Genomic DNA, 19,425 nt, shown 5'->3' with positions numbered 1-19,425 from the left:
TCGGGTCGGAGAAATGCGCCCCTGTCCCTTGCGCGGGAGCCCGGGCGCCGCGGCGGAGTGGGCCCCGCCCCTCGGGCTGAGAGGCGGCTCGGGCGGCCAATGGGGGCCGGGAGGGGGCGGGGCTTTCCGGGAGGGGGCGGGGCTCGCCGGGGCGGCGGCGGCGGCGGCGGCGGCGGCGGCGGTAGGGCTCGCAGGTGGGCAGCGCGCCCGGGGAGCGGTGCGGGGGCATCTCGGGGGCGCGCGGGGGCGCAGGCCGGCCCGAGGCCCCTGGCGAGGTGGGGTCCTGCGCGCCCCGAGCGTTCCCCGGGCCCGGGCGGCGGAGCGCGGCGGGGCGGCTGCGAGGGGCCGGGGCCTGGTCCGAGGGACGCGGGGCCGCCGCAGGGGCGAGGGGAGCCGGGGGCCGGCGCGGGGGCCGGGGCGGGAGGCAGCCCCACTCCCTCCCTCTGTCTCCCGCAGGTGTCGGCCCGCCCGGCCCCCCAGGCCTGGTCAGCATGAAGCTCCTGTGTTTGGTGGCCGTGGTCGCCTGCCTGCTGTTGTCCCCAGCTCAAGCCAACAAGGTGAGGGGGGTGAGCCTGCAGCACCTGGGGCGCGACCCCCTGCCTGCGGGCCGGGCCTCGCCGTCCTGTGTGGGCCCTGCTCGGGGCTGCAGGCCTCCCAGGGGTGGCGCGGGAGAGGGGTGGAGCCCTGAGCACGCCCATGGATGGAGGCAGCCCAGGGAGTTTGCATTTGGAGGAGTCCCCCCTCCCGCCCCCTCCCCCTGCTCCTGGCTAAACAGGGGTGGTTATAACGCCTACCACTCTACCTACTAAGGAGACTCAAGGAGCCTAGCGAGTGGACAGTGCTCCAGTCCTGGGAAAGCCTCTTGCACAGCTGGAGGTTTCCCTTACCCAGACTGACCAACCTCAACGCCTGGGACTCCTGGAAATTGCCATTCTTTAGCGGTGCATGACCCTGAGCTGGGCTTGGGTAGCTCTAAGGAATTTGGAACTCTGAAGGTCACCAAGGCCTTATGTAAGATTGAGTCTGAGGGTTTGCTTCCAGTCCCTCTGGGGAATTCCCGACTGGAATGAGATGGAAATAGTCGCGTTGTTGTCTCTTACCCATTTCAGAGAGGAAGAACTTTTTTAAGGGGTTGCTTGAGGATTCCCGTGGAAATGATGCATTTTGTTCTTGTTCACCCCTGCCCTCTGCCTTCCCCCAGTCCTAACCTAGGAATTTGGAGATGGGATGGGGGCTCAACCATCAAGATTCCGGGGCCAAGGTGCACACAGCAGGTGTGGAGTCCAGAGTACAGCAGGCTGTCACTTTGCTGGCCACACACACCCCAGCTCCCAAGCACCCTGCTAGGGAATGGCAGCCCCACACGGTTTTCTGTAGGCCTCACTTCCCACCTGGGCAGTTTCTGTTTTGAGGGTCCTGTGATAGTAGCATCCTTTTTTGCAGAAGTCATTCCTTGCTGAACTTGGGGATGGGAAGGGTTGGTCAAGAGCATTCATGTATGGAACGGGGAATTCAAAGTTGGAAGTCCTGCTAGAACCTGTACCCCAGGGCCCTGCCTACGTGCCTACCTGCCTACCCTGCACTTTCTCTTCCAGAGCTCTGAAGATATCCGTTGCAAATGCATCTGTCCACCATATAGAAACATCAGTGGGCACATTTACAACCAGAATGTGTCACAGAAGGACTGGTAAGGCACTGTACAGGCTGGCTCATGGCTGCTACAACTAGCAGAAGTTACAAGTGTTTACTGGGGCTCTTAGATCCCTCGGGGATAAGCTTGCTCACTCATTCCTCCTGGAGCCTACAAAGGACTGTCTCGTCCGTGGTCACACAGCCGGTTGGGAATAAGACCCAGATGTCTTGAATTCTAGCTAAGGGGTTCCTGGTCAGAGAAGTGGATTTTGTTATTTTGCTTTGATTTGGGTGTTTATTAATAATGCAAAAGGGTAGCAGAGAAATTGGGAGAGGTAAGTGGTATGCCCACATACTATGGGACCTCTGATGTGTGGAGAGCTTTTGCAGAGCTCCCTAACGGGTGTGATTCGGTACCAGTCTCATTAACACCTTGGAAGGCAGGGGGAAGAGGTAGTGTTTCCTTTGTATAATTGCAGAGACTAAAACACAAAGAGGAAATTTCAGTCATACTCCTGTAGTCCTGAATTCATTTCTGGATGCTTCCTTTTAAAAAAGAAAGAAGAAAGAAAAGAAAGAAAGAAGCACAGATTCATTCAGAGAAAGGAGAAGGGAAGTTTCAACGTAGTGCCCTAGAAGGAGTGGCTTAAGGGAGGCTCAAAAAGGAGAGTGCTTGGGGACATCTGGTGGCTGACAAAGACCAGGAGCAGGGCTGGCATGCTCTGGGAGGTAGGGCACATGGGAGTGGGAACCAGTTAGGTTCAGTGTGGTTTTGTGGTCCAGAATTGGAACCAATAGAAACAGCTTTAAGGGTAGCTTCAGGGAAACAGATTTAAGTGTGAGCCGAGGAAGTATTTCTAATCCAGATTGTTTTGGGGAGCTGAGAAGCCCCATCCTTGGAGGGATCAGAACGCAGGTGGGGTGGTTGTTTGCAAAGGGCCCCTTAGAAGGGATTTGCCTCACAGGGAGGGGGTGTCCAGTTCAGGCACCTGCTTGGCTGTTGCATTAGCATCATCAAGTGGGCTTTGAGAAAACACAGATTCCCAGCACCACCTGGCCCCAAGATTTGGGGGTTTTATTGTTTTCTTTCTTCCCAGCTTTACTGAGACCCACTAGGCATAGCACTCTATGTAAGTTTGAGGTGTATAACCTGATGATTTGATGCACATACATATTGTGAAACGTCACCACAATAAGGTTAATGAATACCTCCATCACCTTATATAATTACCGTTTGTGTGTGTGTGTGTGTGTGTTAAGAACATTGAAGATCTACTCTGTCGTCACAGTTTTCAAGTGTCTAATATAGTGTTGTTAACTGTAGTCACCGTGCTGTACATACTCGATTTCCTCCCGTCCGGATTTGGATTCAGTAAATATCTGGGAGTGGGGGTGGGGCGGGAGTAACATTTTCTTTTTTTTTTTCTTTTTTTTTTTAAGATTTTATTTATTCATGAGCTACACAGAGGGTGAGAGAGGCAGAGACAGGCAGAGGGAGAAGCAGGCTCCATGCAGGGAGCCTGATGTGGGACTCGATCCTGGGTCTCCAGGATCAGGCCCTGGGTCGAAGGCAGGCGCTAAACCGCTGCGCCACCCAGGGATCCCCAGGGAGTAACATTTTCTTAAAGTTCCTTAGGTGATTTCGATGCAGTTGATTCAGAGCAGCATTTGGGAGTTTTGAACTTCTCCGGTTCTAAGATTGAGTGATTTTCCGAGAGGCAGGCGAGTGAGACGTGTAGACTTGGGATCCGGCCTGCCTGGCTGCAAATCCAGGTTGACCCCTTATTCATTGTGTGACAAATGACTTAATGTCCAGCATACCTCAGTGTTTCTCCTCCGGCGCTGTTTTGAGTATTAAATTAGTGTGCATGTGCGTGTGCGCGCGTGCGTAGATCATCATCGTAAGCCCCGGAAAACTTGAGCTCCTCCCACGGTGTAGACTGTTTCCCTCTGGCTTCAGTCATCCTGATGGATTCACAAAGGTCCTGGGAGGGGCCCCTGTGACCGCCTGGTATCTTGTGGTTATAGCTCAAATAACATCAGGAGATAAATTGATAGACCATCCGAACCCCACAGCAGATAATAGGGCTACGTCCCACAGGCAACAGCAGATTTCAGTAGCCCTGTCCCTGCCCTGGGCTGAAAACCCAAGCAAGCTTGGATGCCCACAGAGAAAGGAGTCCTGTCTGGACCTCTCAGGCAGGCTATAGTTTATCTTTTCCTTAGAAGTCAGAATTAGGGGATTGCCTAATGAACAATCCTAAATTGAGAATCTCGAGACATTTCCGTTAAGGGCGGTAGGTGGGAACTGAGGCTGGGCAGGATTCTTGGAGCAGAGGCTACATTGGTGACACCCCTCCCCCGCCACAGGGGTCGACACAGGGGTTGGGTAGGGCAGTGGGGCGGGGCTGGATCTGCCCAGGCTGGGGCCAGTGGAGGTCAGTTGTGTCCCCAAGGCTGTGCCCTGTGGGGGAATATGTGCGGCCTTTGTGGTGCAGAGTGAAGCCAGATGTGTCTGAGCCCCAGGCCTCACACTCCGGGTCTAGTGCTGGGCGTTCATAACCACCTGCCTGTAGGAGGGCAGGAACCCTAACAACGGTGCTCCGTCGGTGGGTCAGCCCGGAGGATGTTACAGAGGCAGCCCCGGGAGCGGGAAGGAACCACGTACGTTAGTTCGGCATCTTCCCAACTCCTAAAAATTGAACCTTTCTATAGACAGAATGTGTTCTGGAAGCACGACGTGCAAAATAGTCAGAGACCCATCCCTCCGCCTCTCCCTCCACCCACCTTCTCCCACGGAGGTTCCTGGGGTACCCAAGGGAACACGGCCTGAAAGGCACTGATCGAGCTCAGCCTCCATTTATAAATGCGGAGCCGAGATCCAGAGGGGATAAAGAAATGACCTATGATCACAGAGTGCGTAGGAGAGCGGAGAATTGAACTCAGCTCATCTTTCTCTGTAGCCCTCGCCCTTGACACCACTGGTCCCCAGAAAGGTACGTGAAATCCTTAGAGAGCAAGATCCTGTGTGGGGTTGCACCGACTCTTAAGAGGCCAGAGGCAGCCGAAAGATTGCAGCGTTTCATTTACCGTTCCCCTAACCAACCCTTCTACAGCCTATTCCCGTGAGTAACAGGATTCCAATTTGAAGAACCTGGGTTGGTCCCTCCCAGCGGCCCCTGACACCCCACCTCGCTTGGCCTAGAGGGGAGTGCACACACCCCGCTGCAGCATTGGAGTGACCTTCCAAACCCGGACCCCACGTGGCTCAGAAAGGGAGGCATCTGGTCCTCAGAGGCCTTGTAGGGACTTCCTGGAGAAGAGAAGGTCCCGGAGCCGTGTGTGAACCCGGCCTTGGCCCTCGGCCCCTCCCAGAGGCGGCAGCGTGTGGGGTCTGGAAACGGCGTGGTTACAGTGGAGGAAGACCCAGTCGCGAGCAAGGAGTGATGTGTTGAAGTTGTTCCCCCAGGTGAGACTGGAGTCCCCAGGGGTTTAGGTGAAATCATGCGTGCTACATACTGGATTTTCTAAGGGCAACAGGCTTTTAGAGGACATCTCCTTTTTATTTCAACACCTGATCTTCACATCACACATCTTTGATGCCTCTGCCGGAAACCCAGCCTGAGTCTTGAAGGACCCTGGGATGGCTCAGAATGGGCCTGCTTGTTCTCAGAGAGCTACGCTTGACTCTTGTGGGATTCCCGTCAGAGCTGGAGGGGCCTTAAAGGTCGTGTGATACAACCCACGGATCCCAGAGGAGAGCCCAGGCCCAGGGCCCCAGACCTGGCTATGCCTCTGCAAACCTGGAGTGTGTTTGACTTTCCCCGGTGGTCATGAAAAGGTGCATCTCGAGGTCATCTGCTTACCGTGATCTGTGGACTATACGGGTTGAGGGCCTCCTGAGGGAGGCTGGGCCCATCAGGAGGCCCAGGTAAGGAGCTGAGCGTAGTCACAGGCCTCGCCGAGCGTCAGATGTAAGGACGAGGGTTGGGATTGGGTCCTGACCTCGTGGTGGTGGTGGTGATGGCCACGTTGCCTTCCTGAGCTTGTTTCCCCCTCTTTAACTATGGGGCCTGGGATCTGTCGCTCTCCATACTTGGGAGTACTTTTAGGTAAAGGTAGGCCAGGTGGGCGTGTTGTTAGGACAGTGTGGGGTTCCCGGGGGCCAGGTGGGCGTGTTGTTAGGACGGTGTGGGGCTCCCGGGGGCCAGGTGGGCGTGTTGTTAGGACGGTGTGGGGCTCCCGGGGGCCAGGTGGGCGTGTTGTTAGGACGGTGTGGGGCTCCCGGGGGCCAGGTGGGCGTGTTGTTAGGACGGTGTGGGGCTCCCGGGGGCCAGGTGGGCCTGTTGTTAGGACGGTGTGGGGCTCCCGGGGGCCAGGTGGGCGTGTTGTTAGGACAGTGTGGGCCTCCTGTGGCAGTCCCTTACTCAGGGAGCCGTGCTCTCCCAGCAGTGCGCTGGGTGCTGGGAATATGGAGATGGCCTCCGTCCTCAAGAACCTTAACATCCGCTCAGGGGAGACTGAACGCATAAAGGTGGGATTACAGTGCGTGAGGTCAGTGCTGTGATAGAGATGAGCGTGGGGAGCTGGCTGCCGTGGGGACAGGTCAGATCTTTGGACTGGATCTTGAAGGATGTGTAGGATTGAGGGCATGGAGAGGGCAGGGGGCAAAGCCATGCTCCTGGCAGAAGGCAAGAGTTGTGTCAGGGAGGGGAGCGTGGCCCTTTCAGAGAAGAGTCCGGAAGATCAGCTGGAGGACGGGGAGTGGGTGTCGAGGGGCAGGGACGGAGCTGGACAGGTCGGCAGCCGTGGCGTGAGGTGCAGCCATACCTACCCGCAGGGAGCAGCTCGGTTGTCCTCACCGTAGAGGCCTGTAGAGGGACTGACCAGCTGTAGGCTTTGGGGGGCCGGGGGGTGAGGTGACTGAGTTTCCCTCTCCTGACACTGCTTGGCTGCCCAGTGGGGAACTGGCACAGGCCCGGTGGGGAGGCTGGGTCCCCGGTCCGGGGCAGAGTGGTGAGACCTTCAGCTAGGACACGGCATGGAGCCAATAGAGAAGCTGTGTCTTCAGAATTTTTAAGGAGGTAAAATCAGTGGCATTTGGTGGGTTCACAGGTGAGAGGAACAGGCTGTGTCGAGGTGATGGCCACATTAGGACCTGGTCGGCAGTGGGGGTGGTAGGGGTGCTCCCTGCCGTGGGGGACCCAGACCCCGGGACCGGGGAGCTGGGGCAGACAGCGGAAGGGTGGACGAGGGGTGTGTGGTCCCTGTGGGCTGCTCCGTGGTGGGTAGTGGGCGGCCGGCTGGAGCCGTGACGGGGGGCGGATTCAGGCCCGAGACCCCAGGCTCGGCCCCACCAGCTCTGCCGTGGGAACCCTTGGGCGGGATGAGCCCGTGCTCTGGGGGGCGTAGCCTGACACAAGGAGGCCGCCGAGGGCAGACATTTGGGTGCCCCTCGGAGAGCTGGCCGGGGTGGGCCCTGGGAAAGGGCTCTGCCCACCTGGCGCTTTACGGCGCCCCCCGCCCCAGGCGTACCCTCACCTCTGCCCAGCCCCGCCCCCACGCCCACTGCCCCGTCTGTCTCTGTTGCAGCAACTGCCTGCATGTGGTGGAGCCCATGCCGGTGCCCGGCCACGACGTGGAGGCCTACTGCCTGCTGTGCGAGTGCAAGTATGAGGAGCGCAGCACCACCACCATCAAGGTAGCCCGGGCCTCGGGGGGCGGGCCCACCCCACTCCTGGGTGCCCGGCACCCACAGTCTTTTGCTGTGTTCTGGAACATTCCAAGTGGCTGTGGGACTGGCCTCTGGGCCGGCCTAGTCACCCCAGCGTCCCACACCTCTTGGAGCCAGCTGTGCCCTCTCCATCTGTCCAGTGGCTCCCATTACACGGGGCTGGGAGGTGGCACTGGGAACCTGGGACAGGGGCTTCACGTCACTTTTTTTCCTCCTGTTCTTCCCAGTTTCCCCCTTCTTTCTTCCTTTTGTTCAGTTAGCCTCTCTGAGGTGCCTTTTCAGTTTTGGGCGCCATGCAGGGTGCTGCCGATAGAGCAGTAAACCCGCCCTTCCAGGAGAACCCGTCTAACTGAGCCTCCACGGTGAGCTCAGACCCCTGAAACCCCCCCCCCCCTCCCCCGCCGAGAGCTGTGGGCCAGGGCTGTGTGTCTGCGCGGTGGGGCCTGGCAGGAGGGGCTTGGGCCCCGAACCCCGTTCTCGCAGGCTGTTTGGGCGAGTTCAGGAAAGAAGTGGTGGACGTGGTCACCGTCATAGCGAGCAGGGCAGGGGCTTGGTCCTTTCCTCTGCCACTAGTGGGCTCCGCAGGACCACGGCTCACTCCAGCAGAGGCTCAGCCACCCAGAGCCTCCCCGGGTCTCCTAGTCCGGCTTCCAGCTCCTGGGCCAGGCCCCACGTACCGATTGCTCGCTGTTCCCGGCCAGGTTCTAAGCTTACTTCTGCTGGTCCCATGGAGAGTCTAGAAATAGCATCGAGAAAGGAACTGAGTTTAACGACACTGCCCGGTCCGTCAGGTTCTGCCTCTGAGGCTCAGGAGGGGAGGGGAAACTCCCTGCTGCCGTCCTGCCCAGACCGGGGGACCGGCCGCTCCTTCCCTGTCCTGTGGTCCTCCGTGGCCTCGCCTTTCTGCCCCCCACTTGTCAGTCCTCGCCCCGTCAAGCTGTGCACACTCAACTGCTTTTATCCTCCCGCCTGAGCCAGCCCCTCCCGGAGCGTCTTTCTCCTGCTCTGAACGTGCTCCAGGACCCCCCTCTCTGGGGACCAGATGGCAGAGACTGGATGCTCAGCCAGGTGTCACCTTCCCTACTTGGCAGAAAGGGACTTCCCGACGCGGGGACCTCATCAGACACACTTCCTAATCCTCAGATTTCCCTCCAGTCCTCCTCCCTGGGAGGCCCCCAGGCCCCAGCTTCAGCCTCCTAGAGACTCTTCCTCCAGTCCCCTTGCCCTTCCCGGGGTACGGCCAAGAGGTCTGACCATTCACCTGTTTAAAGAGGCTTGGACGCTACTGCCCCAGTCAGGGAGGAAGTTGGTCCAGTGGAACTTGACCTTTGACTGAGCTGGGCTTTGACCCAAAAGTCCCAAGGTTTCCTTCTTTTATCCATAATCGCGGTCCCATTTGGGTTCAAGGTAGGGGATCAGAAGCCAGTGACGGCCAGGCGTCGTGAAAGTAGAGACAGCATGTGAGCCGGAGTCAGTGAATCTGAGTTCAGGTTACGTCTCTACATTTGCCAACCTTGGGACCTAGGCTGAGTGGTTCAGGCTCGTGGTTCTCTGTCGGGTGAGTACCGGCCACCCAGCGGGCGTTCAGACGCGAGTGAAGGTGCTCCTGAGGTCCAGGCACAGAGGCGTATGGGTGACGCCGTTACAGGGCCCGTGGCTGCTGAGTGTCTTGGGGGGTCCTGACTCGGATGCCCAGAGCTCCACTCTGGGGAGCCCTGAATTCGCCTCGCTGAATGTGTCTTTCCTGGAAAACAGAAGTCACTCCAGCTTGTGAGGCTCTCCATGTGTGAGGGACTTGGGAAGTCGTCATCCTGCCCCGTGCGGGTGACTGATGGGGGGCTGTGGCCTCCAGCCAGCAGCACACACCCTGCCAGCCTGTCCCCCCACCCACTGGTGCACCCTCTCCGTCCCGGAGCTCCCCACCCGTCCGTCCTGCCCTTGGCCGTGGGCAGTGCGCCCTCGTCGTGCCCTGGGTCTCGGCCTCAGGCCTCACCAGCCGGTTCTTCCTTATTCCTCCCTTGTGTCCAATTGCTTTCCATCCTTTCTTAGAGCCAGGTGGGTCCCGTTTCCCCACTCCCCACCCCTGGGGGCACCTTGGGGTGGCAGGATCCAGACATCTTCCCTCATTATCTGTTGTTTTTGTGCCTACTGTTCTTAGGGGATCCCCTCAGTTTAGGGCAAAGCTGCTAAATATGTGGAATAGGGCCCCGTCCCCGCTGTCTTTCCCTCCAAGCCCGCAGCTCTCAAGACATGGCCGTCCTGGCCCCGGGGTGTCAGTCACAGGGCAAGCTGGCTCTCTCCCCCAGGTCATCATTGTCATCTACCTGTCAGTGGTGGGGGCCCTCTTGCTCTACATGGCCTTCCTGATGCTGGTGGACCCTCTCATTCGAAAGCCGGACGCCTACACCGAGCAGCTGCGCAATGAAGAGGAGAATGAGGTAAGCAGGTTCCTGGGTGCCAGGGCCCTGCCCGAGCTCTGCCCCGAGCTCTGCCCACACATGGGGGCCCAGGCGGGGTCCGCATCCCCACCCCCCACGCGCCAGTTTGCTTTTCTCCTGTTCAGTGGCCCACACGCCCCCCGGACCCTGGAGCTTCCCTCAGCAGGGAGCTGCCCTCTGCACTTGCAGATGAAGCAGGAGCTGGCTCTGCGCTTTGCCTGTTGTCTGGCATCAGGCCGCCCCCGTGCATGCACCAGGGGCCCGGGTGTTCCCATTCGTGCCTCCCTGGGCTGAGGGGAGCCCACCGACCAGGGCCGGTCACATGCAAACACGCGTGGTGTCCTGGTGGCTCGGATACTGGTGTCGAGTTGGCGGTGGGCTTTGCAGAGAGCGGGTTGGGACTCTGTAGACCTCTGTTGAGCGCCCGCTCGGTGCAGAGCACAACCCGGGCACCTTAAGGGAAAAGTCGGATTTTAAGAGCCTGTGGAGCCTGAGGTGCTTGAGGGACCTGGAGCGTTTCGGGGCTGGGGTAAGCACGTAGGAATGGCGGCAAACAGAGCCTGCCCATAGCTTTAGGCTGCACGGTTACTGGCCTCCAATGTCAGGCTAAGGAGTTTCCACTTCATTAGATGTGGAAGATGGGGAGCCACTGCCACTGGGCAGCCCACAGACCCCCCTGGTCAGGGCTGGCAGAGCTCGGGCCGGGCCCTGCATGCCCGGCAGCCACCATCACCCTCTGCCATCTGTCCCCGTGCTGAAGGGTTTCGGGTGCCCTTGCAGAGGACGCCCCGAGTGGGCCGGAGCTGGGTGGAGGAGAGGCAGCAAGCGTGTGCAGCTGGCCAGGGTGGGCGGCCCCCCCGCCAGGTGCCCAGAGCTCTGCGATCCTGGGAGAGCACCGCCGCCGGGCCAGGGGTACCCAAGGGCAGGCCAGGCCTCCCCGCCGTGCTTTACCCTGAGCCCAGGCTCCGGGAAGTTGTGGAAAGCACGGACCAGTCTGCTGCGGGAAGGAAACGGATGGAGCGAGTGAACCAGCACGTGTACTGAGGGGCTTTTAGGGTGGCGCATCTCAGCATGTCCCGGGAGAAGTTGAAGACACTGGGAGATGCTTAGCTTGGGAAAAAAAAAATAATAATGATAAGCCAAAACTCGAGGAGATACGTGACAGCAGCCTTCGGGTGTTTCGTCTCCCCGCCGTTGAGGCCAGGGGCAAAGGACCCACAGTGGGGAGTTAAGAGGGAGATTTAACACGTGGGAAGGATGTCATCCACCGGATGACACGGTGGAGAACGGCTTCCGAGGGAGCCAGTGTGCTTGGGTCACCAGAAATGGCCAGACATCGGCTCAGCTGCCCCCCGGCGGTCAGCACTGAGCATGTGGACCCCGGGCAGGAGGTGGGAACGGCCAGGCCCCCCACCAACAGGGTCCGGGCTCCCATCTCAGCGCGTAGCCATCTGGTGTCGTGAGTCTGGGCCGGCGTAAGCGAGACGACGAGGCCGGGGAAGGAGGGAGGCCTGACCATCCACGGCCCCGCTGCTTCTCCTGGGTTTGTGCCCGGGCCCTCCCCAGCCTGCCCCCAGGCTCCTGCTGACACGAGTTTGGCCAAAGGGGGAGCAGAGAGGATGAGCCTCGCCCCTTGGAGCTGGGGCCCGAGAGGTGGTGGCGCTGGCAGTTGGGTGGTCTGTGTTCAAGAGGAAACCTCGCGTGCCTACCTGGTTATTAATGTGCAGTAATAGCAGCTCTGATGGGGAGGAGCATTGCTAATAAACACTCGGTGATTAGGGGTAATGTGGTAATTGCAGTCCTGGCTGGGGGAGTAATTGAGAGATGCAGCCCCGTGATTACACAGCCCGCGCGGCGACTCCTCTGGAATGTGTGGCTCTCGGGCATGGCCTTGCTGTGTCTCCTGCCGTCCTGGATGTGGTGCCAGAGGGGAGGGTGGCCTCCATCGCTGGGGCTGGGCCCGGGCCCCTCTCGCCCAAGAGACCTGGGTGCTTCCCACTCTGAGGCTTACGTCCCAGCTGCCTCTGCTTGTGTGGGGGGCTTTATGGGGGCGGGGGCGGGGGTTAGATTTGGTCATCAGTGCCTGAGAGCAGGTCCCGAACCCAAGGGTGGATAGTCCCTGGATGCAGATTTTGGCAGAGTAGGAAGGAGGGCTGTCCTACGGAGAGGTGCCTTCCGGCCGTGTGTCGTGGGGGTCTGCGGGGGCAGTGGGGTGTCTTAGGCAGCTCCCCCGCTGAAGCTGGCAAGCCCGCCTGTGCTGCACACCGTAGGGGATATTTCCTGCCAGGAGACAGAGGTGGGGTGGATGACACCCCCTCACCTCCTACCCCGACGTTCTAGAAGGTACTACGAGGTGTTCCGTCTCTGATGCCCTGACCAGAGGCACCAGAGGAGTAGGGGCGCAAAGTGCAGCTCCTGAGTACAGGAGGGTGGCTAAGGGAGCACCTTAGGGCAGCTGTGAGCGGGGTTTGCACACACCGCCCCCGAGTCCCAGCACGTGGCCCGGCGCCCCACCCCCTCACCTCCTGATTCTCTGTGCTGTCCCCAACTTGGGTGTTCCTAGGTCCTCCCTCCCAGGGGGTCAGCAGCTCCGTTTTTCTCCCATGAACATGGCTTCTCTTCTTCCCACTGGCCTCCCAAATCCCGTGGGTGGCACTGTGTAGACTTCAGACCTCCTGACTGCCTTCGGGGCTTGAAGTCCCAAGACGGAGCCCAAACCAAGTGAATGAGCCGCAGCCATAAAGGCCAGACGAGGTTTTAGGAGATGGGCAGTGGGGGGAAAGCTAGGTGCTCTGGGAAGCTCTTTGTTAGACAGGGTCTGGGGACTTCGCCTCCTGTTAGTCTGGGAAGGAAGGCTTCCTGGCAGAGGCGGTCTTTGGAGGATGCATAGGAGACTGAAGATCTTGTCTCTCCAGATACCTGGTGCCCCGAGTCTTGGATGGCGAGGGGTGCCCTGCTGACCCCCCTCGCTTAGTGCACGTGGGGACACGGGGGTGGGGCTGGGAGAGCAGGTCCCTCAGCCACCTGGCCTCTGGCCGAGCAGCAGCAGAGCCGGGGCTGAGGCTGCGTCTCTGGGTTCATGAGTGTCTACGGAGCATTTCCCTTAAGAAGGAAACAAGCAGGATGGGGTCTCCGCTGGGTGAGGGATTTGGCCTTCCCTCCCAAAGGAAAAAAAGGACGGGACCTCTCAGATCCCTTAAGTGTCAGCCTAGGCCCCTGCAGCTCCGTGACCTTGAGGAGGAGGCTCCAGGGCCCCCGCCCCACGCCTGGGATCCAATCAGAGAGATCTGGGGATTGGCTCACTTCCCAGGTTTGGGGGCGCTCGGCTCCATTCCCCCAATTCCTGTAGCCAGGAGCTCTCCTGCCCTGGGGCGAGAGGTCTGGAAGAGGAAGGGAGGCCTCCCCCACAGCCCTGGCCCCAGCGCCCCAGGAGGGAGATGAAAGCCTGTCGTGTTCCCTTTGAAAGTGCTGGCAGGCCTCGGTGGGCCCTGATTGCCCAGGCTGCCTCCCCTGGGATTCCGGCGGCATTAGGCCTAATCCCCGGGCTCAGACGCCCTTTGAAAGGAGGAAGCAAGCATGTTTGCTGGGACAGAAACAGCAAACAGAGCTTGTTAGATGTACGGGTTTGGCCCCCTTTGAAGAGAGAGAAGGAAGGGTTTCCGTGAGGCTGCGTGTCTCTGCTCCTCGCAGTGTGGCCCCGAGCTCTGAGGGTCCTCAGAAGCCTCCCCCACGGGCATGGGTACAGTCCGAGGCCCCAGTGCGAGAGGGATGCGAGGGGAACCCCAGATGGCTGGGGCACGGGGGGACATCGGGGCGGGAAGGCCCAGGGCCCCGCGGTGGTCAGGCGCGCTTGGGCTGACCCCTCGCCCCAGGAGGCTGCCGGAGAACCTTGCAGAGGACGCGCTGATGGGGGCGGTTCCCTGGGGACGGACAGACGACTGCGGTTCCGTGGCCGTTTGTCGAGCATCCAGCACTGTCGTTGGGAGCTGGGCTTTGGAGGCAGAGCTCGGGGCTGGGGTCCAGTGTGCCGTCCAGTAGCCGTGGCGCACGACCTCCCGGCGCATCCTCCGTCGGGAACGGCTGTTACTCAGTGTCGTCGTGATGACGCGTGTGCCCATTTGACGAGGGTTTGCTTGTCCTGAAGCATGAGCGGTGTCTGCGGGCTCTGAGCACATCAGCAGCTTGATGATTGCTGGAGGGAAGGCCTGGGGCAGCAGGAGCAAAGTCCTGGCCGTGAGGGACCCACGTGGGCCCGGGTGGCTGCAGGGCCGGGGCAGCGGGCGGGGTTTCTGCATGGGGGGGCATGGCGTTGGGGGCCCCAGCGAGGTGGCTGGCAGCACAGGGGAGGCACGGAGAGCTCTGCAGCAGAGAAGCAGTGGGGTGGGCTCCAGCAGGACAGATTGGGGTTACACTTGGAAAACTGAGGGAGGCCATGGAGCCCCCTTTGTGAGGGGCTTGGCACCCGGGCTGTTCGCAGCTGTGTGACCCAGTCGGAGACAGCACCGCCTGTCCTGCCCCCGCTCCCAGGACTGGGGAAAGGGTGGAGGGCCCGCCGCGGGGGTGGGCATTCCTGTCCTCGGTCCCCTTGTCCTCAGAGGGGCTTCGGCCCCGCCCAGGGCTGTCTCTGAACCAGAGCCTGTGCATCTGGGCCACCTTGACGGTGGTGTCCGCTCTGGCCTGTGCGCACCAGCTTTTGGGGCCTCCCAGGCCAGACAAGAGGAGGGCCTGGCTCGAAGTCCCCGATTCCTGGGGCCTCTGCAGGCGCGGGGTGCTCAGTCTGGCCCCGTGGAGAGATACCAGCTTGCTTCTTTGAGCAGCCAGCCGCCGCAGGAGCACCCAGCAGAGTGCTGGGACCGGAGAGACGCCGGCACCCCGCGCTCAGCCACCACATGGCTCGTCTCACGTGGCCTCGGTTTCCTTGTCTGCAGTGGAAGTGACGTTACCCCGTAAGCCCAAGCCTGCGGATGATCCACGTAAAGTCCTCAGCAGAGCCCCCGACACACGGTGACATCGTCACGCTGGCCTGGTCCCACGGGGCACTCCCCCCGGGACCCCCACCGGGACCCAGGTGCCTCCCCCCTCCTGGCTGCCATCCTGCGTCCCTGCCGTCCCTGGAGACCCCGCCTCAGAGGGAAGGGGCAGGAACGGTGTGATTTCTCCCGCGCCTCCAGCTGCCGTCCCGCGGCAGAGCAGGCTAGGATGAGGCCCCACTCCGGGCTGCCTCTAGAACACACGTGGAAGCTTTAATACCTTTTAATCGGACTATTAGCAGTGGAAACACGGAGCCTCTCAGCAGCAGCTTTCCCCCACTTAGGAGCTGCTTGTTAAGACTTTACATGAAGGGGAAACAAATGATATGTGGTCCTGCGGTGAACTTCGGCGTGTTCCTTAATGCTCTGCTCTTGGCTTCCTCTGCCTTCCCCTCCTCAAAGTGCTCCCTGGAGCTGCCGAGCCGTCGGGGTCGGGAGACGCAGGGCTGAGGCTGGCGCGTCCCTCCAGGCCTGCCCCCGGGGCTCAGCCTGGCACTGCGGCCGGGCCGGCCCGGGACCAGATGAGAGGCGGGGGGAGGACAAGGCCCTTCGGCCATGAAGCCAGGACAGCGCCAGGCCCGGGTGGGTCTTCAGTGCCCGCCGCGCCTACACGGCCGCCCGCCCCGGGGCCTGTCCTTGGCCCCCTGTAGCGCCCAGCTGGCGCAGCCGAGCCAGGAAGGAGCGGAATCAAAAGGTAGCGACATGGGGCCATGGTCGCTTCTCCGAGGCAGCTCCCTGCGGCAGCAGGCTGCCAGCTGTCTCCCCCTTTCTCCTGCCTGGTGGGCCCCACAGCTGGCCCCTGACGCGACTAATTGCTGCTGCGAGTCGAACGCTTGCCGCCGGCCCGGCGCTGCGGAAGGCTCTGCTCGGTGTCTCGCTGAGAGGCCGCTCTTGCGGTCCCCGTCCTACGGCAGGGACGTAGGCTCAGACGAGCTAGCTTTGCCCAGGGTCACTTCCAGGAGGCGTTGGAGCCAAGGTGCGGAGCAGGTGCGTTTGACGCCACGGCGCTCTGAACCGCGGGGCTGAACCACCAGGGAAGGAGGAGCCGGGGACGTTTCTCGAGCTCCTCGTCCGTGAAGGCCAGCATGCGAGGAGCTTCACACGGGGCGCTTTGCTTCACCTCGCCACTCCCATCTCCTGAATCCCGAACCATGTTTTTCAAAGCGTGGGTCACCAGCCGTCAAGTCGTGAAATCAGTGTCGTGAGTCATGACTGGCGTTTTAAATACTTCCGCAGAGCAGGGGACATCAGCGGCCTCAGGCCAAGTGTCTTACACGACGGTTCTTTTATGTGTGTGCACGTGTCTGTGCACACGCACTGGGTCATCGGGTACTTGCAATTCCTGCCGACAGGACAGTCAAAACCATCTAAGACTGGCTTTATTCAGCTCACGTTTGCAGAAATAGCCACTTGTCCAGGGACCTAAAGCCGTTGGGTCCTAAGGCGGTGCCTCTGTCCCAGCTCCCAGCTGGGCTCCGAGCCGGATCCCCTGGGGGCCGTGGGTGGAGGATCAGAGGCCCCTCGGAGCCCAGGCCCGGAACCCAGGAGTCCTGACCTTGGGCTCGGTGCACTCCCTGCCTAACACTGCCCGCACCTGCCTCCCCGGTGTCGCCGCCGCCATCCCCAGCTGGGCGGACCGGGAAGCCGTCCTGGGGGGGGTCCTGGCCCGGGGCTCCCCGGGAGGCAGTGGCCCTCATGAGACAGTGACTCAGAGCTCGCTGCAGCCCTGCCCTACCCCCCAGCCTCACCCCCAGCCGGCCACCTCTCTGTACCTGCCAGCTCGCTCTCCCCTACTCTCGCCTAACCGCCCCTCCCGGCTCCCCAGCCTGGCAGCTGCAGGGCGACAGAAGCTGTGCCAGCGCGGGGCATTAGAAGCAAAGTTGCATTTACTGGGCGGCTCTGGGCTTAGAGAGGTGCGCTAATCCCTTAAGAGATGTGTGGCAGGAGATGAGAGGCAGGGAGAGCGAGGGAGGAAATCCCCACGGGGGTGTGGGCCTGGCCCTCGGCTCTAATTCCCCCCAAAGATCAGGTTGGGGTCCCGCAGGAAATGCACGGGCTCCGGAGCTTCAGAGGCAGAGAGGTGGTAATTAGGGGAGCTGCTGCCTCCGACAACAGAAGCGGTTCCGCGGGCGGAGGGGAAGGGGCTCCGTGGGGCACACGGAGAATTGCTGAGCTACCCTCGCCTGTCCGCGGGCGGTGGGCCAGGCAGGCTCCAGGCCGGGAGTGCCGGGAGTGGACCCCGAGGTTCCATCCCTGCCCGACTCCCTTGGGGCAGAAGTGAGGGACATCCGTTCCTTCCCGGGGACAGTGGGCCCATGTTCCCCGCAGGCACACACTCACTCTGGGCCTTCCTGCTGTCCCTGGGCGGTGGCAGGCAGGGTGGAGGCGTTCCGGGGTGCCCTGGGGCGCACAGATGCCTTCCCTGAAGCCATGGACGGCGCCAGGGCCTCTGCGCTGACCCAGTGAGGTCCTGAGGCTGCAACTCAGTATTCATCCTGAGGGTCGGAAATAGGCCAGCGGGGTGCGGCCTCGTGGTCACTAGGGCCCCAGATGGCACTCCTCCCCCAGGCCCCACCCTACGCAGTCTCCGGATGCTGAGCGGCGCCCCCAGCCTCCCACATGGGGGAACTCAGCCTTGGGGTTTGCCCCAGGGCATCCTTTGTGTGTGGGGTTTCAGGCCCCCGCCCTGGCCCGCGGTGCTGACTCTTCTCCCCCTTTTCTCCCCCCTACAGGATGCTCGCTCTATGGCAGCCGCCGCCTCCCTTGGGGGCCCTCGAGCAAACACCGTCCTGGAGCGGGTGGAGGGCGCTCAGCAGCGGTGGAAGCTGCAGGTGCAGGAGCAGCGGAAGACCGTCTTCGATCGGCACAAGATGCTCAGCTAGACGGGCCGGGGAGCTTGGGCTCAAGGACCAGGGCCCACGGCTTCCAGCTCCTGGGGCTGCCCCCCCCCCAGTACCGCCCCCCACCAGGACTTCTCTTGAGAAGCCCGAGGCCTTCTCCCTTTCCCTCTCCTTAGCTAGTTGAATCCGGGAAGAGTGGTAGGGTCCCTGCTCAAGGCTTTGGGCTCGAGGGGAGGGGGTGGCGACCCTGCGGGTGGCCTCGGGATTGAGGCAGTCTGCACCTCCTTCCTTCACCCTTCCCGCCTTCCGGCTCCAGATCTCGGGAGCGCTCTTCCCCTTGCCAGGTGCAGCTGGGTCACCGGGAGCTCCATGCGCAGGAGGAAGGCAGTCAGCATGTGCTCCTCTTCTGCCGTGGCTCTTACGGCCGCCTTCCCCCCAGCGCAGCCTGGTTCCGGCCCCCAGGGTAGCTCTGATGGGACAGCTGATGCCACCGAGCTGCTCCCTGTGGTCGGGGCCCACCCGGGCGCTTGGCTCCCCGCCCCCTCCCCCACACTCTCCCACCAGCACGGGGCAGTGCCGCGCCCCTCGCTTCCTGCAGCACCTGGCCCCTCACTCCGGCCCTGGGAGGCCAGGCCGTCCCCCGCCTCCCCGTGTCTGCCGCTGCTGAGCCGACACTTGGTGGGACCACGCGACTGAGAGGCTGAGCGGTGGCTCTGAGTTCCATGGCTCCTGTCCTGGGATTGCCACTCGCCTGATTTCATTGCACCGGTGCATGGAGAGAAACGTTTGTCCTCCTGTTGTCTGTAAACCAAGGAAGCCATCATTAAACTGTCTTATTTCTCCCACTTTCTAGACTTCAAGAGATCTAGAGAGCTTAGTGTTTCACTGCATCCCAGGGAGGGGACCGAGAACAACCCTAATAGGTCCGGCTGAGCAGCAGGGCCCAGACCGACCGGGTGGCTGTGGTAGGGCCCACAGGGGTGGGGGCCGGGGAGAGGGACGGGCTCCTCACAAGCTCTGTCCACTGGCCCCCGGGAATGACCCTGAGATCTTGTGCTTCATCTTTGTGGGAGACTCTGAACGGTGCCCAGTGTCAGCATCTTCACAGATAAAGTAAAAAGTGCTCACTGCAAAACCCGAAAGTTTTCCCTAACGAAAACCCGCGGCTACTCAGAGGGCTGGGGCAGCAGGGAGACGCAGGTGTGTGCGCCGCCACGGGCCATGCCCTCCACCCTGTCCCAGCACATGCCCAGAGGGACCAGCTGGAGCGAATTGAAGTTGCTGCCCCCTGGGGTTGTGCGAGCAAACTGGTGTTAAGCAGCCTGTGTGGAGCCCCTGCTGGGTTCTCAGTGAGAGGTGGGGGCCGGGAGGACAACGGGAGGAGGTGGGCATTTCCGTTGCCCCAGTTCAAAGCCCAGTTCTAAAGGGGACGGGGGTGGGGGGGTTGACGTGCAGATGGGGTTCCGGAGAAGTACTGCGGAGACTTGGGAGTCGGCCTCGGAAGCAAACAAGGGACACAGCTGGGAAGGGCCCAGAACGATTCTGGGATCCTGCGCAGAAGGGCCGGGCCAGTGTGAACGTTTATGGGGGGTTGGCAGGTGCTACGTGTGCCACGGATGGAGTCCGGGTGGAGGAGCCGGCCTGGCAGCTGTGCGTCTGCCCCCTTCGCTTGCCTGGTGGTGCCCGCTCGGCAATTCGGTTGTAATTCTTTCACAGCGGGGATGCTCTTGCTTCAGGAGGCGCACAGGGCC

General features: G+C 61.3%; 1 protein-coding gene across 4 annotated transcripts in view; it reads left to right on the top strand.

Annotated features, from left to right (window-relative positions):
- The window catches only part of TMEM9 (transmembrane protein 9), a 185,265-nt gene extending 166,746 nt beyond the window's left edge, over nucleotides 1–18,519 (top strand). For 2 of the 4 annotated variants that reach the window (XM_077902431.1, XM_077902434.1), the window contains exons 2-6: nucleotides 457–557; nucleotides 1,596–1,687; nucleotides 7,225–7,333; nucleotides 9,673–9,804; nucleotides 17,567–18,519. In XM_077902431.1, coding sequence (XP_077758557.1) covers nucleotides 457–557; nucleotides 1,596–1,687; nucleotides 7,225–7,333; nucleotides 9,673–9,804; nucleotides 17,567–17,716 — 584 coding nt within the window. In that variant the 3' untranslated portion in view covers nucleotides 17,717–18,519. Of the gene's footprint in view, nucleotides 1–158; nucleotides 195–250; nucleotides 276–456; nucleotides 558–1,595; nucleotides 1,688–7,224; nucleotides 7,334–9,672; nucleotides 9,805–17,566 lie in introns of those variants that run through there. The other 2 variants (XM_077902433.1, XM_077902435.1) reach the window with 2 other exon arrangements.
- Nucleotides 18,520–19,425: the final 906 nt, after the last annotated feature.

Source organism: Canis aureus, chromosome 6, assembly GCF_053574225.1.
Source record: "Canis aureus isolate CA01 chromosome 6, VMU_Caureus_v.1.0, whole genome shotgun sequence".
Taxonomy (NCBI): domain Eukaryota; kingdom Metazoa; phylum Chordata; class Mammalia; order Carnivora; family Canidae; genus Canis; species Canis aureus.
Note: the sequence above shows the minus strand (reverse complement) of the source record. Positions and strands in the feature narration are given on the sequence as shown.